Genomic DNA, 26,951 nt, shown 5'->3' with positions numbered 1-26,951 from the left:
TAGATACAATACAACTTTCCATCTCAGAGATTGTGACACAAGAGAATCAATGGACCAAACCAAGTGGAGGAAATGGGGAGAAATGCAATACATTCAGCGGCAATACATTCAGCGGCTTGTTGCAAGTAATGCACAAATGTGTTGTTTTTCTTTTTTCACTGAGGACAAATAAGGAAGACAGATATGCAAGCAACAACAGATACATATAACCGGAACAAAAATTTAGAAAAAGCCTCAGCTGTTACAGCGAAGATAGGGTATTTCACATGGACAAATTGGGTATCTGGACTTGTATATTTGACAAAAGTACATGAGCTTCTTTCCAGAACCCATCAAAAAATTGAAAATGAGTCACTGTTATCGTATACGAGAACGGCCAATTAGCCTGCACTGTTCCGGAAGCATAGTAGAAACTACTTGTCCATTGAGTGGAAAAAGCTCACCATCAATACCACATCCATTATGAGTGTGCTTCCCTGACTTTATCCTCACAGACTTTACCTGCATCCAAACAGACAGTCATACAATGAACAAATACAGAAATAATAAAAACCAGGACAATAAGACAATCCGGACACTAAAGAACCTAACCAGATAAAGCCAACCAATATTTTTTCATGACACAGCTCAGAACTAATAGCAATTGTTGACTGTAGTATTCTAAATTTCATTAGACAAAAGCAAGCAAAGATTGGAACATGGTAACATTATTTAAAGGCAACTCTACCAGTTAATCACCACAATAATATGCACTGTTTTAAGAACTAATGATGTGTATAATGCAGTCTAAACAATTTCATTTTAAAAAATATTAATGCAAATACCTTTACATATTCAACATATGGCAAGGAAAGGTGTCGACCCATCTGCATAAGTACAAAAAATCTCAATAGCCGCAACCTTCCAACCCCATGAACCAAGAGCATATCTAGTGTGTTGTCATCAAACTCAGCTTTAGGAGCAACCACCTGCGAGCTTTGAACAGTTCTACATGCATGGTTGCAAACCAGAATGCCAAGGAAATGTCCCTTCGAGACAACCCATTTGTCTCCAAATCGAGGCACAACCTCCTTTGTGGGTCCTACTTCTGTATCATCTGGAGGCCCTGGCAACTCAATTGGGTTTTCTACATCCCAATTAGCCTCGGGATCCCACTTTGGTTCAGCATCCCATATAGGACCTGGATCAGAAAGTGTTGATGATATATGCTCTCTATCATTTGTCCCACCGTTGCCCCATCTAGAGTTATCATGTGTAGTGGTCAATCCAGTCCATTTATCATTCCTTGACTTAGACCTGGTTCTTGGCCAGTTTGGTGTTGTTGATAGAGGCAGTTGAGATGGGCAAGAACCAAAAAGAAATTGGGCAAGAACCAAAAAGAAAAAGAAAAATAATTTACGAGTGACGCTTTGCATCACTGATTCTGCTGGAGAAAATGAACGCACTGCACGAAACGATTAAAGTAAATTAAAAATGAATTAACGAACACACAGAAAGAAAATAATAAAGAATTCAAAGAAGAACAAAACTTACCCCAATTTGGTGTTGTTCCAAGTTTGCGTTGGTCTCGAACCGATTATTGCAATGCTGGCAGATATGTATGTACTTTCGAAGCTTCTTAGTTCTCCAGTGGTCCTCTAATCTTCTTTTCTCGGGAAAAGACTTCCCGCATTTTGCACATTCGAACTGGGGGAGGGGAGGAGGAGGAGGCGGTGGCTGTGGCTGTGGCTGTGGCGGCGGCATTAGATTGTGAAACTGTCACAAGGTGGTGATAAGCGAAGAGCAGAAAGAGATTAAAGGGGGAACTGTGGGAACTGTGATTATCGCATTGTATCTGAACGTGATACCCAGTTGATAACAGAAAAGGGAGCTCTTAGCTTTTTTGCACACGTGTTTCATTGCGTGAGGCGTGATAGAAATGGAGTTCCCGCCAAATGTTTAATCCATTATAAAAATTTGTTGGTACTGAATTATTAATATTAATATTTGTTATTTTTAATTTGAACAAATTTTTGTGTATAAAAATTTATTTTACAGTGTATAAGACTGTTCTATTATTTATTTTTCTAAAACTGAATAATCTTATCATTTTTCTAGTCCATATTAGTGAATTTTACTTAAATATAGAAGTTATTATGTTTGTGTGTTTAAAACTTTAATAAAAATAATTTATATTATCACTATACAAATAACAAATACTAAGTGATATTTAGTTATATTACTAAATCCTATTATATGGCCTGCGTTATGTGCAAGTCATGTCTTTAATATACTAGTGATATATTTTTATTTGAAATATTAGCTAAAGCACTATTCAACTTTGATTACCTAGGTTGAATCTTTTTATTATGCTTGCTTCTATTTCTCCATCTGTTTGGATGGTCAAATCAAGATAAATCTTACTTTTACTTATATTAAAAACATAATCATTGATCCAGTAGTAGTACTCATCATTTCCATGTTAATTACTACAAAAAACGATTTAAATTATAATCTCTAAGTAAAATTTTACTTACACGTTATTTGTTTATGAACTAAAATTCAACAGGTATCATAATTTATAATGAAAACAACATATAAATAAGATATTTTTCTAATTTGAGAATTGAAAGAAAATCAAGATTCAAGAAGGTGGAAATGATGAAGTGCTTATCGTGCAAGGGCAAAATAAAAGAAAAAATAAAAGGTTCATTATGGGTTTGTTCTACTATGAGTTTGATAAATAAAAGAAAATATAAATAAAAATTATAAGATCAAACACTAATGTAAATTCACATAAGTTTTTTTCTTACATCTTATCATTTAACATAGTAGGTAAGAGTTGTGTAGAGCATGATAAACCTGAACCTTGACTTTTTTGCCAACCATCAAACCAAATAAATTTATATATAAGACAATAGAATGAATCATGCAAGTAAGAAAACAAAAGGAAAAATTAGCACTTAAAAGGCTTACCAAATAAAAGACAGTCAAATTTGCCTTTGAGAACTCTTGGAGCTGATGTCCATTTTCCATTTTGATGCATTGCAGTATTGATTACCTTCTTTACAGAGCTGAACATGAAAGCATGATTTCTTTTAACCTGATCAAGAATCAAAGTATGGGAATTCTCCAAGAGAATTGCACCATTTTAGAAATCTGCACTACAAATCTCCATTAAGAAATGAAGAATAAGTCTATGGTATGCCCAACCATTCATTGCTGATAGTTATAATTAGCTTGTAATATATTCAGAAGCTACATCATCCAAAGATTCAACTTTGTAAATTTATTGAAAGGAAATAAATTTTTACTTCTCTATAGCTGTTCTGCCCATATATCATCCAAAGTGTTACATGTTTCTCATTCTTATAGCATCCCCAAGAGAAGTAGCAAATTGTTAAGTTAGGAAATTTTTTTCACGTCAATCATAAATTTCACAGTTCATAGTTAGGCAAAATCAAGAGATTCCCAATTTGGTCAAATGGTGACATCAAAAGTGATTAAAAGCAAAAAATTTCTAAGACTAACCAAATGCTATATCTCAAAGCAAAAATCAATATTTAATGTGGAACAACTGCACATGTGACTTAATTCTTGAATTGAAGAAAGTTCCTTTTTCAATATCAAAAGTTTACCAATAGCATGCTTTAAGATAAGAGATCAATTTGATTCACAATAAATCATTTAACATATTGTTCCTAATGTTAGCAATATGTGTTCATAGTTTCTTTTACAGTTTACACTTCTATAGATGTGCCCATATACCATCCAAAATAACCAAGAATAAGCCAATAAGGCATAAGATTTGATAACTCACCATGCTAAGCTTCTACAGATTTGCTGTTCTCACATGCTAAGGTGTGAATTAATAAAATCACTAACCATCTAATTTAAAAAAAAAATAAGAACTATATAATATATACAGGTTCCAATAAGCTTAATAATAATGTTTAGTTACTTTGCCTGTTTGCCATCAGTATCAATTTATGAAACATCTATTGAAGAATGCATCCACAATGGCCAGAGAAGGAAGAACAAAATTACTTAAACAATATTACAATACATATAAACTTAGTTAAATATTAATGTTTGCCATCCAACAAAGGAACCCCTTCAAAGTCCACTTAAATTAGAATGACTTACCTTAAGAAGAAGAGGATTACACGCACACTCTAGTACTGCTCTCTCAATGTGTTTTGCATTAGACATCAAGAGATCATCTCCAAATACCTGCACAACATTGTAAAATCGTTCAAATAAGTACCCAGTAGATCAAGTAAATATCTCATTAGTAACATGTCAATATATTTCTAAAACAATCCTAAAAATATGAATATAGTTCCTTGTGACTTTACCCCTGTTTTCTGAATTTCTGTTACCAATACTTACCATGTGCAGGAAGTTGAAGATCACGCCCAAAAAATACCATTGATATGTTTCTAATAGATAAAGATTCTTGCAAAAAGTAAAAAGTGCACTAAAATGGCAAAGAGAACTCAAAAACCACCTCAATGAATAACGTACAAATCGTTACTGTATGCACTGATATGGTTCACAAATTTCAGAAGCATTCCAATAGTTTGGCCACTCTGCATTTGAATGAAACCCTTTTATGCGCACCTGTTGAAAATTTATAACAACAATAAGTACCCTGTTACTGTATGAGACATTTTATATGAGACAAGGTACAAATAGTTACTGTATGCACTGATATGGTTCACAAATTTCAGAAGCATTCCAATAGTTTGACCACTCTTCATTTGAATGAAACCCTTTTATGCGCACCTGTTGAAAATTTATAACTACAATAAATACCCTGTTTATGTAGGTATCTTAAAAAATACAAACATGGTTGCCGAAATATTTTTTAACAAAATATACTATTGAAGAATTTAGGAAATAAATATGGCTCATAGTCTCATAGGAGGATATGAAAAGAGATCATAATCAGATAAACCAATCCTTGAAGAGAATATGAAAGAAGCATGTCTTCGGATTGGTATAGTGTTCAGTTGCAGGCTGCACATGCAGCAGAATTTAATGATTAATTACTCAAAATTCTAGCTCCATTTAGTAGAAAAACAAAACCCTCCATGAATTCATTCTGTCAAATAAACAAAAGAGTACTACAAAGTCTAATTCATGGTATTCGAATCTAAATGCAGCAACATTGAGTCACCAAATCAAAGCAAATTAAAACCATTCAGCATTTACATATACTCTGCTCGATTCCAATTTTCCTTATTAGCCCTCCTTAGCTTTTATCATTAGAAAGAGCGCATCAATTAAAAAAAAATTAAAAGACACTACATAAAGCTAACGATGGTAAAAGCCAGATCTATGAATAAGGGTGAATCACATCGTGTTAAGAAAATATAAAATAAATTTCTACTTAAAAAAAATTACCAATGCAACACCGTCGATGGTAGGATCTCAGAGCTCTCGTTCTCTTCACCGTGTCATCAACATGCTTCTAGCTACTCCTTCTTCACTGTTGGCAGGAACACCACTCGCCGCTGCCGCTGTTCTTTCTCCTCGCTGCTGCATCAACAGCCATCATCACTTCTGGATTGTTATTCTTCATCTCTGCTGCTCGACGGTGATGAGCCCGATCCCTGATTGCTTCCCCGGTGACGGCCATAAGCCACGACAGCCATCTTTGCTAAGTAACTGCGTAGGGATCGAGCTTCGGTTTTCGGAAGCAGATGAAAAGTCTCTAACGGCGGTTCCGCTGTTTGCATTGCGAGCAAAGTTTTTGCGTTTACTCTGGTGACGGTGCTGAGCTTCGGTGCCGGCAGGCAAAGAGAACGATGGAGAGAGATCTGAGTTTTTGAATTTTGAAATGCAGTGGTTTATGAAAAAAGTTGCCGCTAAATGTCTCATTCTAGATATATATTTACTTTTTGAGTTTTGAGTAAAGAACTATCTACTGCTATCCTTTTATATATAACTAGTGTAAAACCCGACTAGGCGCGAGTTTCTTTTAATCAATTCGAATAAAATTTAAATTTAATAATTATGCCTCCAAAATTCAAAGAATTGTTCAAGGATAAAATAATATAATATTAATACAATTGAATCACAATAAAAAAAATTAATTATAAAACTATTAATTAGGATTGACTCAATAAAAGGCCCAACACATTAATTAAATTTTTTTTAATTACGTCTAATTTCAAATAGACAATACATATTAAATTGATAACTCCTTATGAAAAGAACAACACATTTTAACTCTTATTATTATTTGAATACTATTTTTACAAAATAATGATTCAATTTGAAATGATTCACAACTTTCATACAAAAATCGTCATTTTTTTTTATTTTTTGTAGATAATAATGACTATACTTAACAAAAATTTTAAGCTTGAACAACGATAATTAAATGTATAAGAATATATGCAAATTTAAACATTTTGTAAAAAAATAACTCAATTTAAAGTATTTTAAAATTGACAAAATATGATTTCATAATTATTTTATATTTCATATATATATAGAGAACAATATTATGTAATGTTTTTATAATTCATTAAAAATGATTCTATAATTATCTAATTTTTTATAAGTTAACACCATATTAAGTTTTGATGCACTAAATATTCATATATTTAGTCATTTCTTTGATTTAACAGTAGATGTCTTGGTATGAAATCCACATTTCTTAACTTCTGTCATGAACTCTTCTAAAGTTTGGGAATATCATGTCTTTCCCTTAGTTCATCTTTGTCAAGGGATTCATCTAATGTTTGGTATAACTTCTTCCCCCTATTAAAAATAAACATAATTTTCCGTTTCAACAAATATTCAGGTCAAATTATTTTTTTATTGATTTAGATTGTAATATATATAACTGGAAGAGTTCAAGAGTTTACATTTAATTTAGTCTTTCTCCTAATTTTTTTTCCAAGCAACTTATAAATATGTTTTGGAGTAAATCAAAATGACATATATAGTCAAATAGCAAACAACTTTATTAAAATTATAATCTTCATGTGTAATGCAAAAAAAAAAAGATATTTTGGTTGTTTGAGAAGGTCAATGATTATAGAGGATCACGTTTTTCATAATAAACTTGAAAATGTCAGAATTTAAATAAAAATTAACCTGCAATTAATAGAAAACAAAAGATAAATTAAAAGAAGAAGCACTTATAATAAAAATTGTTGTTCTTCTATTTGAGTAAGGACAGCTCTTTTCAAAAGTTTGTCTTTAGATATGAATTTTATGCTCAGTATATTATTTGTTAATATCAAACACTTTTTTCATATTTGAATTCTGATAATATTAAAGAAAATTTTTAAATAGATAGAATCTAATGAATAAAAAAATAATTCTTTCTCGTGAAAAAAATTCTTGCCTCAAAGAGAAGAGTGATAAAAAAAAAAAAAAACATTTAAGGATAAACAAAATGAAAAAGATTAAGATCTTCCAATACAAAAAATTGTAAATGTTAGAGAAAAAATAAATAAATAAAACAAAAAGACATAAGAATCATCACTACTTTGGGGTTAACAAAAATCATCAAAAAATTTTCTTTAATACAATATCATAAAACACTATCTGAAAATTATTTAAAACCATATAACTTACCTGAAAATAAATAATTACGTACAAAATCTAGAAAAAGAAACTCAACTAACAATTCAATCCAAAAAGACAACTATATGTTTTGAAACAGCAATTATTATAAGTATTACTCAAAAGCAAATATAATAAAAAGACAACATAATAAGAAAAGCCAGGATTTGGCTCATGTATTATGACTACCGTTTGGATCATTTCTTGAATTCGAGCGTTCCCTTCTACATATAATGGAAATTATTTAGTTGCTATCACATTCTGGAAAATTAAACTAAAGCAAATCACTACGTGCTTGACATATATGGTATCATTAATTATGCCTTTTAAATCGATATAAAAAATGTTTAAATATGAAATACTTAATCACCCCATGATAGAAAATCTAATGAAGGCCAATGATTGTACTGGTTAATTATGATCAATTTATCTCAATTTCTTACTAATTGAAGTAAATTAATTAAAGCAGTTTGTATAGTGAAAATTGGGAACTAATTGCCTGACAGAGTTTCATATCTTGAGTCTTGTATTGCTTATTCTTGCAAGATTGTGACAAATACTTACAGACTTTTCAAGAATAAGACTAATGAGCTAGTAAATGGAGACAATATCTAATGGTAGTTCTAGACATTTGCAGTTTTGAAAAAAGAAATTATTAGCCCTCCTAAGAAATCCTTTTAAGTATACTCCTATTTAACAAATGAACAAAAAATTGATTGCCTTTTAGAATTTAAAATACATTAAAATATCTCATGTTTAATTAACTTAGTACTTAGAATGATATTCAGTTAAAAAATAATAATAATAAACTAAATATACTGGTATCACAACCACTCTTATCAACTTCATCACATCTTTCTATTAATCCCACCCCCAACAAAAAAAATGAAAAAGCAGAACATGAGATATATTTGTGCTAAATTCTCTTATTCTACTATCAACAGATCCTACGAAAGAAGCATAACAAAAGCAACATATAATATTACATTGTTCTAATTTTCCTTCAAAATATGACAAAATTGAAAAGATCTCTCAGCAAAAAAATGACAATTACCAATTTTCCTCACAAACCATTTTAGCTTTCAAGATTTCACATATGAACCAAATCCCTTGCCCTTGTCTTGTATCCTCTATGAACACAACAAATACACATAGACTATTTGTCCAATACTATACACCCCCACTTAATGATGAATAATATCATCACCATTCAAAATCATACGTACATAGTAGAGATCCAATAGTATTCAAATTACCAAATTTTTACAATTACTTTCAAAACATAATTACACATTAAAAGCAAAAAGAAAAAAAAAATCTTAGCCAAAAAGACAGAAGAAAAAAAGAGATGATACAGGAATAGAAACTATAATAAATGACATAGCATAATCAGGAGCCTACACAAAATAATTGAGTGAAGTTAGAATTAAAAATTAACATATGCTAAGTAAAACATTTTTAGTATAGTTCAACTGAATTTGATCTTACCTTTTACTCTTCGTTTTTTAGACTTGAGCTCATATTCCAAGCTTCAATTCTATAAAAATGCAAAACTTAAACATGCTAATAATGTTAAAGAAGATTATTGTATTTTCCATGATTGCAAATTCTTTGCTTACTATATTAAATGACTATTCATAGTTTAATATTCTATGGGGTATTACTTTGCACCTGTTCTATAATAATGCATTAAATCAACTTCAGTAACTGGAAACACAGTAACATCATTCATATTTTCGAATTCCCCATCATTGCTTAGCTCTCTATACTTCACCGGAAAGTTGCTCAGCTACAATGTATCTGAAAATAATATCACAAAAATAGTATCTTGTAAACGCGGTTTCTTTTTCTTTCTTGTATAGTTCCCAGTTAACTTCTTGTAACTATTAAATAATCGTTTGAGTTAACTATCTAATATCACAAAAATCCACAGAAACCAAAAATACCCGATCAAATTCAAAATGTTATTATGCAGTTATTATACGACTTATGAATTGATGAAATTAAACCATAAATAACAAAGACTTCAACTAACCATTCTTAGTTCAGAGAATTGTCTCTCCAAATTGCATTTCTCATTCAACATCTGCAGCTCCTGCATCCAAATAAAATCATTTAACTTCATAGAGTTAAACAAATTTAAATACATATTTGATATCTGTATATTCCATACATTCATACAGGCAATATCAACTTGTTCCCAAAGGGAGAAGATCTCCTCCTCCTGAAGTCCCTGCAAAAACAGAGTTAAGTATAGTAAAGTATTGTGTAGTATGACTAGTATCTTGTAACAAACTTTTGAAACTAAGTATCAGGAAAAAAACATATATATCATATTTCATTACCATAATGTCAAGGTCTTGCACATGATTGAGTGCATCATTGCTTTGGAAATTTCTCTTAGCCTAAAATACCGTTTTAAAATTGTGCTTATAATGCATGCACCAACAAATTTATAACGTCTTAACTTAAATATATAGCACATTTCAACATAGAAGTAAAAATACTGGATGCATCCAAAGAAAGAAAAAGCATATGTAAGCTAGAATTTTCTCACAAAGACACATTACCATCACATGAATGAAGAGAGAACATTTTGTTTAGAAAAGAAGAAAAAACTTTTGACATGTATAGAAGTATTAAAACTAAATTGGGATAAAATATCCCTTCAAATATGGAAGAGTAAAGCCATGATATATAGGGCTAAACCCTGTAAGAATGCATCTTACATATCAGTTAGAAGAACACCATTTGTGCAGCATCAAAGATATGCCAAATAAGTTATGTTATTCCCCAAAAATGTCAAAAAGGAACTTTGCTTCCTTACATGAATGAAAACCTCTAAAATTAAAAATCTGGTACCAATAATGTTTCTTGCAATTTTAGCTGACAATCTGGAACTGTAAGCATAAAGGATGTCATCAATATCTGTAAATCATCAAACCAAAGCAAATCCAAAACAATAATTGCAAAGGATATGGGTTGCATCCACAACAAAAAATTTTAGAAAAACACACTACACAAATCAGATTAATAAAACAAAAGGAAAAGAACGAAAATTTAAATTCTTATACTGATAAACATGATGATAGTAATTTGAATTTTTTTTTAACATAATCCAAACACTCTACCATAAAAAAATTCACTTCTTAGGTGATTTTACCTATGATCATTTGAAAGGGAAAAAAAATTAAACCTACAATCAATTACTGAAAATAAAACTAATTTATGATAATCTTTCATTTTTGGACTTTATTATTAACCCACCCATTGATGCAATCTAAGATGTTTCTTTGCTTCTTCTGTAGATAACCCTAGGACAGTAGCGTCAACTTACTGCAGTTGTAAAGCAACATGTTAGAAGTTTGAGGCTTTTGATACCATGAACATACCAATTTCTTCAGATCAGATCCCTTTGGCTTTTCTACAAACTATAGAATCCGTCCTATTTTATCAATTTTCATCAGCTCGTAGTATGATGCACGACTGCAAGAAAGACAGCAACATTCAACTCCAAATGCAAAAAAAGTATAACAAAAAAAAGTGAAATTTATGGTTCTGCGGATCCAACAGTTTTATTCTAACATCATGTTGGGGCTTTTATATCAGGCAAGATACTTTTAGTTGTACAAATACTGTACATTGACCATGTTGGGGCTTTTATATATATAGTCCGCTTTCTATTTTATTGATGGTGCCTAATACTAAAATTCAATTTGAAGACCATTTTTTCCATTAACTAAATACCAAAATTTTGATATTTGTAATAAAGCAGTTTCAAATGGTGCAGTAACTTAACAAAGGATCCACTTGAAGCATATATTTCATCATAAGATAGCAAAACTACTTTGATTGCTTTAGACATATGATGAATGAATTTTACAACTTCAAACACATTTTTAAGAAGTCATTCATATGCACTCCCACTTACCTGCACTTTTTCCTTCCTTTGTACCTCCAATATTCTTAGTTGTGCAAAGTTAATTATGAACAACTGATTTAAAATTCTATCCTAAATCAACAATAACCTTCATTAGCTCTTATGGATGGAGTTTCATTCTTGGTACTGGTCACAGATTCAATAAGGCTATGTTTGGTTGGAAGGAAAGAAATAAAGAGGAAGGAAATAGAAAGGAAATAAAGGAAAAGAAAGAAATTGAGTGGATGTTAAACCCTAAGGTTAGTCTCTGTAATTTGGTGAATGTTGCTGCTTTAGATTCTTGTCAAGAGATGGTGTTGATATTCATCATTCCCTTAACCCCTTTTTTCTTGTCTCTTTAGAATTTATTTATCCTTCTCATGCATGCATATACAGACTAGAGCTAGTTTGTTCATCAATTTGTGAAACTAAAAAATTATAATTTAAAAACTAGAAAATTTCAGAGGGCAAGCATGTTGTAACTAAATTATGAGTACTCTAAGCTGACAGAATGATTTGTGTATTAAAATCTTAGGAGGTCATATACGGCTCAGACACAATCAGATACTAAATTTTCTCCTTGTTTAATGAGTTCTATTTGTTTAGCTCTTCTCAAAGAATTGTACACAATCAGATACTTCAAGACAAAACCCAACTCAGAAGCATAATCCTCATTATTTTGGGTTTGATTCAGTCACACCCAAGTCAGAAACAGCATTATCTTAACTCTCCTTTCTTTTTCTTTTTTTTTATGGTAATGTTTCTTCGTCTTTTAATGGGTCCCTGAGTTGTTTTCTTGTCATTTTTATACATTTATTTGTTAGGGAGTTTCACCAAATTTCAAATCACAAGTGAAAGCTATGTGCAATCAGATTTGTAATGTTCAACAGGCACCAAGTTTGCAACCTTTGCCTTTTGAACATGTTCATTCAAAAGACTAAATCCTCCTCTGTCACAACTAAATTGAATTCATTTCCACACAAGTATGATCTAACGGAATTTCATCCTCGATTTTCTGTCGAATTTTGCCTACCCTGAGAAAAAGTAACAAAATTTGTGATATGATCAAGAATTCTTGCAGCATATATATATATATATATATAGCATTTTTGAGAGACTCACTTTGCTTTCATATGATGCAGCAGAATGGTTCCTGGAGAAGACACTTTTTACCAATTCTCCAAACCCATATCTTAACTAGCTTTATGAATTTGAGAAGAGATCAGAAGAAATAAGAATTCTGAATGAGATTTATATTAATATGGACAATACAAAGATATAGCATATAGAGGATGATGCTACTAACTTTAGCATTTATACATTATTAGATAGTAAAGTGATAAAGGCGAAGCTAGAATTGAATATGATAGTGATAATAATGGTCAACAACAAACATTTATTATCGTTACTAACTTTATCTTATAATATGGTGAAATCACATGTTAGCTAGAATTGAATATGATCGTGATCTATATGTAGGAATTTGCAGAGATAGAATGCTGGCTCTAAATCAAGGAAAAAAATAATAGAAGCTGGAAAGTTAAAAAGAAAAAAAAAAAGAAGGGTATATGGATTTAAGTGCAATGTTTTTATTGCCTTTTTTTGCATATATACTTTTTGCACATGGCTTGTAGAGGATATAGGCTTCTAAAAAAGTTTTGCTTGATGCTGGGGTTATGTACTCTCTTTTATTCCTTTATGGTTACTAGTATTACTGTTACTGATATTGGAAAACAGGTGAGTGACAATGAAGATTGTAACATCAGCAGCACATTTGAAGAAGCTTGTGATTTTATAGCTTATGTTGAGCAGATTGGTCAGAGAGTTATAGTGAAGGAAGCTCTATGTTCTTAATAATGGGAGATGACTCTTCTACCGAATATTTGGAAGAAGAAGATTGGCGTGTTGTTAGGAACCATGAAGGTTTGAATCCAGAGACATATTGGAAAGCTTTTAAGAAAAGCTCGTGGTCTTTGTTGTTGGTGTTGCTGCATGACGAAGAAGATTCCACGAGAGAAAACAGAGCAAGGAGAATCAAGAATTTGTAAAAGAAGGGCTTCATGATGAGTTTGTTAATTAATGGAAGTTGTACCTATGGGTCGTTGACAGTTGAGCATCATGACTCATGAGCTTCAAAAATCAACAGTTTTTATGATCACCGCTTTCACCACATTTCCTCTTGCACCCGCTGATTGTGACCCCTTTTTTGTTTTCATTATCCCCTTTGGCCCTTTTATTTTTTAAAATTGTGGTTGTTTTCTTACAGTATTCTAACCAGTAACCTCATTAGTGTTGGTTTGAGTAAACAGTGATTTTATATTGGAAAAATATATAAAATCTTAAGATTTTTATATTGTAAAAATAATTTGTTTAATAGACAATTTTAAATTGATTTATTTATTCAAGATTGTAATATCATAAAAATTTTATTACTTTGTGTGGAAGAAAAAAGATCTAAGTTGTATTAATATAATAATAGGATTTATGGTAGTGTACCCAAATAAATTTGAAGGTGACATCACTGTGGGTTCAAAGGGATGGAGACCATTAGCTTACAATGTGTTGCAAATTGGAGTTACTCCATTAGCCAAAAAGGAACACTAATCCATATGCAGATAATCCCCATTCAAAGTCCATCAACGTATCAATGACCCAATGAAAAACAGACTTCATTTTTCAAAGATTCAGAGCAACTACATTGGCTTGCGGCCTACATACGACGACTCTATCTGATTTTCATACAACTTTTAAGAGACGCACAACTAGTAACTCTCAGATAAGAAAACTGATGGCTTCAATCAACCAATATTTCAAGCTATTTCTTTACAATGAATTGCAGACTTCATATTGCTTTTTTTGGAATTAGAATGGACATATCTTGGACAAGCAAAGAACTATCTTAAACTTTTTAAATGAAACTGTTATCACCTGCATTTTGAATGTAAAGAAATTTGAGATTCTGTAGTACAACTTACACTAAACAAAGAAAGCTTATAATTAATTCATGTTCTGAGATGTACTTTTGGTAAAAGATTATATTACATAGTACAATAATTATGTTTGTGCTCATAGCTTGGTATATGTAAATCTAAATAACCCAACTTTCTTCATTTTTGCTGGATTGAAGCCTATTATCATCTGAAGAAACTGATCTTGAGCGTCTTTTGCTCTTTTGTTTGATTTCATCAATCTTGGGAGATGACTTACTACCTCTGCAATGACTTGGGGATCCAGAATCAGCACGTGATTCTTTCCTTCGTCTATGAGGTGAACTTTCTCTGTGACGTTTTGGAGAAATAGATTCAGTTCAATGTGATTTCCTTGAATGAGGGCTCACGCTCCTACTCCTATTCCTTCTTGAAGCAGATGAATGCCGATCAAGGTATCTATCTGAATCCCGTCTTCTACTTCTATCACTGTGTTCCATGATGTTTCTATAGGACCTTCGATCCCTTTCATAGCTTGAATAATGATGGGACCTGACTGGTGATATGGACCGACGACCCCTATTGTAGCGAGCAGGAGAGTAGGAACGACACCTCCTCCTTCTTTGAAAACTAACGGGACATCTTGACTTTGATCGAGATCTTGCACGAGGAGGAGAAGGAGACCTGAAAATGGAAATTGAATTAATGAATTCAAGACCTTTGTTAGCATATGAAAATGAAGGACAAAAAGAAATAATATACAAATAAGATTTTGTCACCACAATCTAAACTTTCCTTGTTCCACAACCATTTAGCCATATATTTTAAAGACAGATCAATGATATACAATTTTAAAACACTATGTAGTGTAATTGCACACATTGTGGGAAGAACCCTTAAGATTGATGAAAATGCATATTCACAATAAATAGATATACTACTCAACCTCACAGCTATGGCACATAAAACTGCAAGCTTCTATAATACAAAAGCAATTGTGTAATATATATATGCACTCACACACTAAACCCAAATACATTCAAATACCTACTGATAACAAAATCCATCTAAATATGATATACATTCAAATACATTGATTTATCAATATACCAAACCAAACAACCTTTAAAAAAAAAAAACTTCACATAAGCTTCACCCCACCAAACCAAACAACCCCCCAAAACACAAGCTTTAAATGAGGATGATTTTCACTACCCCATTTTCACAAACACAAGTGGTGCATAGAAAACATAATAGGGGGTGTTTGAGTTGGGACCATATACTAGTATTAGTATTAATGATGTTGTTGTTAACATGAGAATGAGAATCTCATGGTCCTTATAAGTTGTCGGAGGAAACAAAGAAAAATCCAAAAGAGAACAAAGAACCTGCAAAAAGTGCAGATCTTTGTTTTTTCTCTTCTCATAAAGAGGAAAAGGGTGGCATGTAGTAGAAGTAACATAGGGGGCTGGGATCAAAGTAAGAATGAGTTAAAAGCCATCATCAATTTGCAACACAAGATTTAATCAAAAGTTAAGGCAATGAAACTAAACTAACTTTGATCACAAGTTCCTGAATATTCAAATTATCAGCTTAAAACTAACTTTAAAAAAAGGGCCAGGACAAAGGCATATAGTTTCTTCTTATTTTGGCTACACCAAAAATGGAAAACAGAGATTACCGCAGGCAGTACCTTCTTGTCAAGAGCATGAGCCAACTCTGAAATAGCCAATATGTTAGCTTCTTTTGAATGAACATGTTCAAAAGGCAAAGGTTGCAAACTTGGTGCCTGTTGAGCATTACAAATCTGATTGCACATAGATTTCACTTGTGATTTGAAATTTGGTGAAACTCCCTAACAAATAAATGTATAAAAATGACAAGAAAACAACTCAGAGACCCATTAAAAGACGAAGAAACATTACCATAAAAAAAAAAGAAAAAGAAAGGAGAGTTAAGATAATGCTGTTTCTGACTTGGGTGTGACTGAATCAAACCCAAAATAACGAGAATTATGCTTCTGAGTTGGGTTTTATCTTGAAGTATCTGATTGTGTACAATTCTTTGAGAAGAGCTAAACAAATAGAACTCATTAAATAAAGAGAAAATTTAGTAAAAATAATGATAAAATATGTATTTTTAAAAAAAAATTAAATGCTGATGTGGAAAATAAATTTTACATGACTTATTACTATTTGTTCATATTTTAAATATATCCATACATATGAATTTATCATCGTACCGTAGCAAATTCATTACAATTCCATGCTATATCATGGCATTATCGCCTCTCATGTTCTCAAACATAATGAAACATTTATATGCCAAAGAACTTGGAGCAGACGTGTGGATAACATTATATTTTGCTTTTCAAAGGAAACAATAATTAACTTGTGGATATAAAATTATCATGACAAGGGTTGAAAACTTGAAACGCTATTGCATCTTGTATGACCCATGTGGATACTACAAAATATAATGTCAAGATTTTTCTACAATTAGCTGAAGTTCATTTCAAATAATGTATTAATATTAATTAACCTCTCTACTCATACGACTTCTTTAAGCATATAACTCTTATTTTATATATACGCGTGTGTGTAATCATTTATATTAAGAATAGTCTAATTACGATTATGAATCACTACCACTCTTTCTATGGGCATTCCTAACCTTTTCTTCTTCTTCAATCTTCAATGAGATTTGTAATTGAAGCATGAAAGTAACAACGAAACAGAGACACACACAACACACTAGTGAGATAGCCTCTGTTGTGTACTGCGTGTAATTGCGTTGCTACTTGCTAGTGAGGTAGCTCACATCGGGGTGGAGTAGTGAACAAGAACCACAGGCTTTGATATAATAAAAGCATCGCTAGACTGAGCAACTCATACCTTTCTCGGCCTTTTGGCTAAGATCAAGTGTAGTATCTGTTCTTATCAGTTTAATATCTGATATATGGGCCATTGGTCCACACGGTATTAAATTTATTTTTTGAGGGGGAGTGGCCGCACAGTAGCTTGCTACTGGGCCTCTGGAGCGTCGCCCATGCGTTGCATTATTGCGAGGGCCTGGCGCACCCCACCAAGCCCAGTTTAAATACTTGGTTATCATGTTCATGTTATGGGCAAGTGAATGGTTTTATGGTAAAAGCTGTTTATTAATTTGCCGGAAAAAAAAAGAAACTGTTTATTCAGAAGATCCTTCATTTTTTCAGGGAATAGAGGTGGCATAGGCCATGTAGTGTAGTATATATTTATACTCAAAAATAAAAAATATATTGATGCAATCCCTTGACTCCAATGCTATTATCGAATTGCCAAGTGTTGGCTACTGATTGCACAAAGGAAAGACCCAAGTGAAGAAGATAAGAGATTCGCAGCCACAGACCAACCCAGCCTCTTGTTCTTTTATTGGCTTTTTGGATTTTTTTCGAAAAATAATTACTGTTAAAGACACACCATAGGAGCTGTAAAATGAACTCCTTAAGTGCATCAATTCCATGCAAATTTTACACTAAGGAACCAAATCTTAGAAGAGGAAGAAGAAGCAGCAGCATTATATTTTCTTCTACATCCCCCACTACAAGCACAACCACCATTAAACCCTCAAAAGATGAGTCTTACACTGTTAGTTTCAAGACACAAAGGGCTTGCAAGCTTGGCATTTCAATTTTCAAGGTACCCTGATTTTGAATATGATGCACAAGGTGGAATTGGAACTGGTTCTGTTGCAAAGGTGGCCACAGATAACATTAATGAGCTTCTTGTTTCATTTGACCTTGAGACACTCTATATTCCACCACTAACTAATTCTACAACCTAGTTTTTCGGGTTGCCACTGCCCCATTCTTAAAGATTGATATAGTCCCAGAAGCATTCCAAGGAACCATTAACCAAGAGTCTGGCAAGGTAATCAATTTAATCTCATAGGAGATTAGTCTTTGAACTCTACAATTTTATATATATGGCAAAGTAATTCTTACATCAATAGTGGGAATTGAACTTAAATTCTTGTTAGATACGATATTTATTAACTGTGCCAATCATCTTTGTAACAAGTTAGGTTGATTTGGAATTCAAGGCCAAGTTCTTGTTTTCTGTTGGGAGTATCTACAAGGCTCCACCGCTAATGGTGAAGACAGTGTTGACATCTGAAGAATCGAAGGGTAACATGAAAAGTGGTAGAGGGAAGAGATTGGATGAAGAGGGGAATTGCAGGCTGGTTGGTGTGGCAAAAGTTGATCCAATTGATGATTTTCTCATGAATTCCTTCCTTGCCCTTCCAACTGAGTGCCTTGCTGACCTCAATGCTGTGACCTCAATGCTGTGATCTCAATTTCTGCCTCATCTTAAAGAAGAGATCATCATCACACTTTGGATATTGTTGAAATCTATTTTTAGTCTTTTTGTAATAAGTTGGAAATATTGAGTAAAGGTTTCAGTGAATACAGAAGTTAAAATTGGATTAGTTTATTCACTCTAGAGCTTACTGTTCTGTGTCTCATAATTTACATTAGTTTATTCTTGAGATTTTGATGTGAAATTTGAGAATGTCACAAGTCATAATAATATCCATGGCCAATTTACGTAAGCTACATAAACATTAATGTATATAATTATATTTTATAAGTATTTATTACTTTAAATCAAAATCATAACAATAAAATGGTTTGAAGAACAAGTATTTAAAATAAATAGTAAATAATCTAAACAAAGACTTGGAAAAAGAATATATTAAAATCCAGGGATAAAAGCTGAGAGCTTTGAATTAGGGTAGCAACCAAAGGGGAGGACAAAAAAACTTCATATCTAACAATAGTCTATAAAAACGTCTGTTTTCCAAACTAAAGACGCCAAGATCTTGAGCAACAGCATAGTCAATTGATTTCTCTATCATGTTATCGGAGAAGAATATCTGATTTCCTGTCTTTGGATAAGATGCCGGTATTTGAACAGAAGAAGTAAATCCGATCATTAGTATGTAATCATCCAAATTATAAACTCTTGACCATTTTTTTCCATCTTTTTTCAGTTCATAGATGTCGAATTTGTAAGTTTCATCATAGCGTCTTCTATTCAAAGGAGTGCGAAAATGTCTTACCAACATTAATAAACTTCCATTGGCACATCCAATCAGATATTTAATCGTTAAAGTGCTTGTGTCAACTCGAGATGGAGGTCTGACTTCATGGATTCCTCCCTCAAGCCGCCCTGATTTTGTGTTTGTATCAAATTCATATAACTGGCCAGCATGGTTTACTGCATATATCTTCTCTCCAAAAAATATAACATCTTCAAACTCGGTATTTCTAGTTGGAAACTCTACCCATCTCATATCATTAGGCTTGTAAAAGGCTAATCGACGTTGAAATCCATATATGGCAGCCGCCATAAAATTATGATTGTTGCAGTCAGGAGGTGAATTTATAACAACCTTCAAAAGTTGAATTTTATGAGCCGAATCGCAATCAAAAGTTTCACTTCTGTCTTGAAAATCCAACAGAGTGTATTCGTCTCCATGATTATCAGGCTCGTACTTAATTACATTAGGAAAAGTTGAGATGTGAGGAAGACTTTTAAATTTAAAATTATAAATATATAATAACTAATTTAAATCGGATTTGATCTTATTAGATTATATCAGATTTAATTTAAATTTAAAATTCTTAAAAATACTACTAAATAAACAAGAACTAAATCAAATTTTCTAACAAATCCTAACAACAAAACAAACTATAATATAAGCCTAATAATTTCGAAAATTAATATTAAATTTGTGTCTTTTACTAAACTTAAAAAATATTGCTAAGTCTCTTGCTGATTTAACTTAGTCCAATGATTAAATACTCGAAAATTCTGGGCACCAAAAACGGGCGTTTGGCGCCTAGGACGCATTAAACATTTTTTTTCACATAGTTATCAGAACCGAACCAGTAATCAATCCGGTCATATGATCGGGTCACTGGGTTACTGGTTCAACCGGTGGGTCACTAATTCACCCGGTTAACCCGGTCATAATTAAAAAATATAAAATTATATAAATAAAATTAAAATGATGTCATAAAACTTAAAATGCAAGTCTTTACAAACATTAATAATCTAATATCAAGTCTTAAACATAACTAATAATCTAAAAAAAAGATAATAAACTAGTTTTTAGTACAAAATATGTTCTCAATTTAAATAAGAGCAAGTGGAAGATAACACAATCATTAAATTAAGTCCAAGGGTGAGCTCAAAGTCGACATCAACATCTTCATAGGACAAATTTGGAGCTTGATCAACATTTTACTCATTTTGATTTGCATCCATACCTTCCATAGCATTATTATAAACTCTTTTAGTGGTAAGATCAGGGGTAAGAGTTGCTAATGATGCTTGTTCTTGAGATGGTGGTGTTTCTGATGGTGTTTGAGATAAAGACATTTTTAAAATTCTAGCAAAAAAAAACTAAAAATAATTTCAGCAACAATAGATTTACTTAAGTCAGTTTTTAAACAACACAGCAACCACCACCATTCCCCCAAAGTTCACTGACTTTGTAATTCAACAAAGTGAACAAACAGCAACTCTAAAAAAATCTAGCAACAAACAACAACAGCTCTAAAAGACACAGCAACTCTACAACACAGCAACTCTAAAACACGGCAACCAGCAACAAACAACAACACCAAAAATTTAAATGCAACATCAACAGCCACTAAATTCAAGTTCAACAATAATTCTAACTAAAGTAATAACCACCAGATTCAATAACAACTCTAAAAAATCAAATACAATAGTAATAATCATCAGATTCAATAATAATACTAACTAAAATATGCTCAGCTTCAACAACTCTAAAATTCAACTACAACAGTCAACAATAACCACCAGGTTCAGTATTCAACAATTCTAGATTTCTGGTGAAAGACCAGGGTCAAAAACTTGAAGGGAGCTCACCTGGATAACTGGTTCCCAGACCGCGACCAAGAAGACGACCACCACCACCCGATTGACCCGAGGGAGCAGATGCAGAGATGCTGCTTGATTTCTGTCTTCTGTGAGCTTTCTGCCGCCAACGAAGTGAACGCAGGGCAGGATTACGGGACCGCGACGACGACGACGAGGTGAGAGACTGAAAGAGCGACGAGGTGAGGCCGTGACCGTGAGAGACGGAGAGTGACGAGGTGAGCGGAGAGGCGACGAAGTAACGAGGTGAGGGGAGAGACGTTGGAGTGACGAGGTGAGGGCGACTAGGTGAGGGTGAGAGACTGCCGAGTGCCGACAACGAAGGAGCAGAGAGATCGGAGACGAGCGCTGGAGGGTTCCACACTTCCACTGGAATCAGACTGATTTGATTTCTCAGATTAGGGGAAATGGGGAGGGGGGAATAGCCATTGGGGTTCGTCGAAAGGGGAGGGGGGATCTAAAGCCAAACGACGATGTTTCTATTTTTTTTTTTTAAAAAAAAAGGAAAAGCACGACATAACCGGTTCGACGAGTGGCTCGACTCGACTAGATGACCGGATGATCGGGTTTTTGATCGAACCGACCGAATCGAATCAGGTTTGATAACTATGGTTTGTAGTGCTAACAAAGACTAGGAATATTAAGTGAAAATATTAATACAAGAGAAAAAATAAATGATATTTATAAAGGCGGAATTATTAATCCTAAAGGGTTAAGAAAATGGAATTTGTAAGTTGAAGATCGCTTACAAAAAACAGTAATTGTTGTTTAGACTTTCAGGCTGAGATAATAATCGCGAGAGTACTTTGACTTATTTTAGAGAGCCACTGAAGACAAATAAAATGTTGTAATGTGAACAATTCTAAAAAGTCATATCCAAAATTTGTGTCGCATAATATTAAAAACGAGTAGATAACTGACATATAAACTCATGATCTGCAATAGGACAAAACCTACAATAGATAATTTTTTTTTTGTATCTTGTGTTGTTTTTTCAAAAAATAATAGATTTAATTTGAAATGAGATACTATAACAACTGAATTAACTAAAATTGGAAATTTTGGTTTGATATTTTTTTTTTCCAAATTCAATTTATTTGATGGTTAAGTTTTCAAGGCTTCGTCTAATATATAAATATCAATTTAATCATGTATCTGTTAAGATCAACCTTTGTTGAGTTTTTTTTTTTTAAGATTTAATTAGAACAAATGTTAAAGTTATTGGTCAAAAAATTTATTATAGAAAATTGTACAAAGTTTAATCTCTAGTGTCATTGTATACGTTTATTAGAATCTACTTATCTACTTAATCTATTAAAATTGGATTTTTCCCCACCTAATAAAGGTGACATGTCGATCTCTCATGACTCTGTTTTCCCTCCAAATTGAATGCACTTTTCTGAAGTAAATTAATTATACTAATTATTTATATTAACTAATTAAATACTTTTTAATGGGTTATTATGACTGTGTCTTTAGACCATATGATAAAAATATTATAAAAAATATTTCATAAAAATTGTTGAAAAATAAATATTTTTAAAATGTGTCCTTAAGACACAAATTAACTAAACTATTTTTTAATTTAATGTGTTTGATTCATTCAATTATATTAATTATAATTAATCAATTATGTGATTTGATTTGATTAGGATAAATATTTTGTCATTTAATATTTTATTTGATTCATTAAATTACATTAATTGTAAGACCCAGATTTTTAGTTTTATATAAATTTCAATTATAATTAGATATTTTTGATTTACTGAGATTAATGGTTCTTGTTTAATTAAAATTCAAAGTTCTAGTAATTAAAGATAAAAGAGTTTTATATATAATTTAAATTACATAATTGAAGGTTTTGATTAATTTTATGAACTAAAAGAAAATTTATTTATTTATCTTTAAATTGTAAATTAGAGTATTTAATTAAAAATGATTTGTAATTTGAAAAATAAATAATAAATAAGTATTCTTAAAATTAATTATATTGAATTAAATCTAGTTTTGAATTAAAACTCTACTCAAACTCTGAATTCCCAATTCCAGACCCTAATTTCACTAACCCTAACCTCTCTTACCCAACTTACATACACATGTAATCTCCCTTTCACACCTGTTTGCTACTCAATGAGCCACGTTACTAACTCCTCACCGCTACTCACTCACCATCACCATTCCTTTTTTCTTTTATCCCACCCACACCCACGCAGAAAGAAAGGAAGAAATCAGAAGGAAGAAACGAGGAGGGATTGAGAGTGAGGAACCAGAGCCGCGGGAAGAGAGGGGAGGAGAGGAAGGGTGACGCCGGAGGAGAGAGCGAGTTCGCGGAGGAGAGCCAGAGGAAAGGCGCGCCGTTGCTGTGCGAAGACCATCGTCACTATCGAGCTCGCCATTCCATCGTGGAGCCGTGACGCTGTCGCATCGCCATCGTGCTTTCTCGCCGCCGCTGCCGTCGATGGAACCATTATCGTCGGAGGAGCCATTGCTGGGAGAAGCCCTAGCCATCACCGTCGCGGATGAACAGGGGAGAAAGAGAAGGAGTGACGTGACGGGAGAGAAGGGGGACCTCCGCCACTGCAACGGCTGCTGGCGAGTTGCACGCCACCATGGAGTCACCATTCTTGTCACCGTTTAGCTGCTGCCACTATTTCTCGATTTGACGAACATGCTCCTTGTTCTAATTCCACTTTTTTCGATTTCCGAAACCTTCATTGCTAATGCATCTCCGGGACAATCATAGTTGGTGCGGTTGTCGCTGTTGCTGCCTTGAAGGAGTTGAGGCTACTGCCGCTGCTCTGGCTGCATTAAGGGTTGCTGCCGCTGTTGAAAATTAAGGGATAAAGAAAGGGGATTATCGCGGTTAGTTCCTACGGGTTCGACAAATCAAGGTAGGGGGCTTGTTTTAAAAATAAAGGTTTTAAAGTATGAACGCCAATAACATTAAATGAGTAATTGCAAATAGTTTATGGCTTCTTTGTGTGAATAATTGTTGGAATTGAGTTGAATCATAGCTGTGATTGGTGATTGGTTCAATGATTTCATGTAGTAATTATTGATGATGTTGTGTGTTTTGAAGTGATACATGATGTTAGTACTTGTTGATGATGATTTTGAGTATGGAATATTGAGATGGCTGCTGGAAATTTATTTGATGAATCATAACTTGAGATATATTGTGATAGATGAGATGCTAAAGAATGGATGCTCTGATAATATGATCACGTTGCACCTATAATGTGAAGTGGTGATATATTGAATTAAGCATTCTTGGGCAAATTTTGTTAGTTTAAAGAAAGTTAGAATTATGGTTTTAGAGGAATTTTAGGCTTGAATATAAAATATGGTATGAAGGGTTGTTAAAATTACTTAATGCAGAATTTTCTGCATAATTGGCAGCAGCTTAAAATAAAAACTGGGAGCGATCTAGACATAATTCTTTATCCAAATTATTTTTCTGTCAAACTTCAAGAAGTCAAGATTTCTCCATAAAAATTTCAGGGAATTTGGCCAAGTGGTTTGGAAGATATGAATTTTTGAAGTTTAGTGGTTGCTGCAGAATTTTCTGGTTTTCTGGTTTTGCAGTACCAACTTTCAGACGCTATAACTTTTGATTATTTGGAATTTTGAGTTGCTTTCAAAAGGGTTTTAAAGATATATCAGTCTATTTTAAGTGAGTATAAATTTCACATTCATTTCTATTTTGTAAAGTTAGTTATGTCTCTTGGAAGTTGGGCTGTTTGCAGGAAATTCAGAACTAATTTAAAGAAATAGGGCAGCACTTCCAACTGACTTTTAATTAACCAAACGAGATGCTATGGATCTGAAATTTATTTGTCCTAAAACTTATGAGTGTTAAGTATATCCTCACCAAAATTTAGAAGTAATGGATTAGAATTGAATTTATTACAGATTTATTAAAAACAGAACTGCTTGCTGTATTTTTTTCTAAATTCCCTTTAGTGCAGCAACAGATTTTATTAAGTTAGCTATCTAATTCAATTCTAATTCAAACGTGGTGAAACTTGGCTTAGACCTAAAGGATATGTCCAAATTTAGCAGAATGTATGAACCTAGTTAAACAAAAGTGTGTAAGTTATCCCTAGGAAACGTTTAAAGTTAAATGGTGATGCGGAGGTACGCCTAGTTTTATGGTGATGTGGAGGTACTTTTAGCTACTTGGTGATGTGGAGGTGTGTTTAGTTGTAAGACGATCATACAATTTATTATAATTTCTATCAATCAATTAATTATAATTCAAATTGAATGATTATTTTGTTACGAAATTATTATTTTCTAGTCTATTTATGGATAATATATATATTAATTATAATCGCAAATTAAGCTATTTTACATTAAATGATTTATATAATGGTCATCTCATTTATTATCATAACTGCTGAATTAAATAAGTCATTATTACTTTAGATTTAGAATTAAATGAGATTAAAACCAGAGATACTATTTTATTTTACCTTTAGGGTTTAATGGGTGTCATACTCAGATATAAATAGTGATGACTTCTGAATTTTGACCTCCAACACATCAAAGCCACAACTGTAACTCTTTTTCCATAAAAGAAATTGCGATTCAACTATATCAGGGATACAGAAGGTTTTCAAAGAACAAGGGAATGGTTTGACTTTGTACGAATTCTAAATGTTCGAACTTACGATGTTGTTTCAGTTGGTTGTCGTTACGAGAATGACTCTAATCTATACGTGTCTAAGGACTAGAATAGATTAAATATTATTTAAGTAATTTGTTTCTAATATTGGTATTTGATTAAATTAGTTTTAGAAAATTTTAAATTGTTGACTCAATTTATACATTAGGACTATTCTTTTTGAATATATTATTTTTATATTTTTTAATATACATTTTTTCTAATTTTTAAGTTTATTTTCTTTCTTGGATATATGTATCACCTTTTTTTTATTTAGAAATGTAATTATTATGAAAAATATATTTAAAAAAGACATATATATTCTTCTATTTATTATTTTTCATACCTAAAGGCTATTAACTACGATTCTATCAACAATATTACCTATGATAGATTATGTAATGAAAAAGTTTGAAAAATAAAGGCAATAATTATAAGATTATGGAAAGTCCCATCCAAATTTGACAGGAACAAGATAACTTAGATAGAAATGATTCTTATGGATGATAAGGTAAGTTGATTATTTTCCATGATAAGTAAACCCTTGCATGAATCAAATACAGTGCGATTTTATAGATTTATAAGTGCTAATGGAGATTAAAAAAAATAATGCATAATATATTATTTTTTTATTAATCAAATTATTATAATTTAAATTAATTTTTAAAAAATAATTTAAAATTATAATTTTAATTTTATCACGTGCATGGCACGGGTAATTACACTTGTATAATACTTATAAAAGAGTGAAACTTTCTATTAATAATAATTTTAATTTATGTTCTAAAAACATTAAACTCGTTTTTTATATAAATTTAAATAATTAATTACAATAAACACTTCATAGATTTAATGTTCTATATATTCTCTCTCTAAAATTTAAAATACAAATTCAAACATTTTAAAAATTAGTTAATTTA

At 32.1% G+C, this 26,951-nt stretch overlaps 2 protein-coding genes, 2 long non-coding RNA genes and 1 pseudogene across 5 annotated transcripts; 1 reads left to right on the top strand and 4 right to left on the bottom strand.

Annotated features, from left to right (window-relative positions):
- On the bottom strand, positions 1 to 3,859 carry LOC107644772 (sphingoid long-chain bases kinase 1-like). Its single transcript, XM_016348701.2, has 4 exons — positions 2,956 to 3,859; positions 1,534 to 1,755; positions 825 to 1,444; positions 1 to 501 (listed from the first exon to the last, which is right to left on the bottom strand). Exons 3-4 carry the CDS (start codon positions 1,413 to 1,415, stop codon positions 358 to 360), a joined length of 735 nt encoding a protein of 244 aa, XP_016204187.1. The 5' UTR covers positions 1,416 to 1,444; positions 1,534 to 1,755; positions 2,956 to 3,859; the 3' UTR covers positions 1 to 357.
- LOC110271657 lies at positions 8,426 to 11,140 on the bottom strand. 2 transcript variants are annotated; one of them, XR_002362220.1, is made up of 4 exons: positions 10,834 to 11,140; positions 9,740 to 9,799; positions 9,602 to 9,661; positions 8,426 to 9,366 (listed from the first exon to the last, which is right to left on the bottom strand). It is a non-coding gene; the product is annotated as an uncharacterized LOC110271657 (long non-coding RNA). The 2 variants fall into 2 exon arrangements; XR_002362221.1 differs by having other exon boundaries at positions 10,959 to 11,140.
- On the top strand, positions 17,772 to 18,891 carry LOC107644770 (annotated as a pseudogene).
- On the bottom strand, positions 19,183 to 19,806 carry LOC107641502 (putative F-box protein At5g55150). The gene has a single exon (XM_016344991.1). It carries the CDS (start codon positions 19,804 to 19,806, stop codon positions 19,183 to 19,185), a length of 624 nt encoding a protein of 207 aa, XP_016200477.1.
- Positions 20,433 to 21,836, bottom strand: LOC110262673. The gene is made up of 2 exons (XR_002347579.1): positions 21,357 to 21,836; positions 20,433 to 20,728 (listed from the first exon to the last, which is right to left on the bottom strand). It is a non-coding gene; the product is annotated as an uncharacterized LOC110262673 (long non-coding RNA).

Source organism: Arachis ipaensis, chromosome B05, assembly GCF_000816755.2.
Source record: "Arachis ipaensis cultivar K30076 chromosome B05, Araip1.1, whole genome shotgun sequence".
In the NCBI taxonomy this organism is placed as follows: domain Eukaryota; kingdom Viridiplantae; phylum Streptophyta; class Magnoliopsida; order Fabales; family Fabaceae; genus Arachis; species Arachis ipaensis.
Note: the sequence above shows the minus strand (reverse complement) of the source record. Positions and strands in the feature narration are given on the sequence as shown.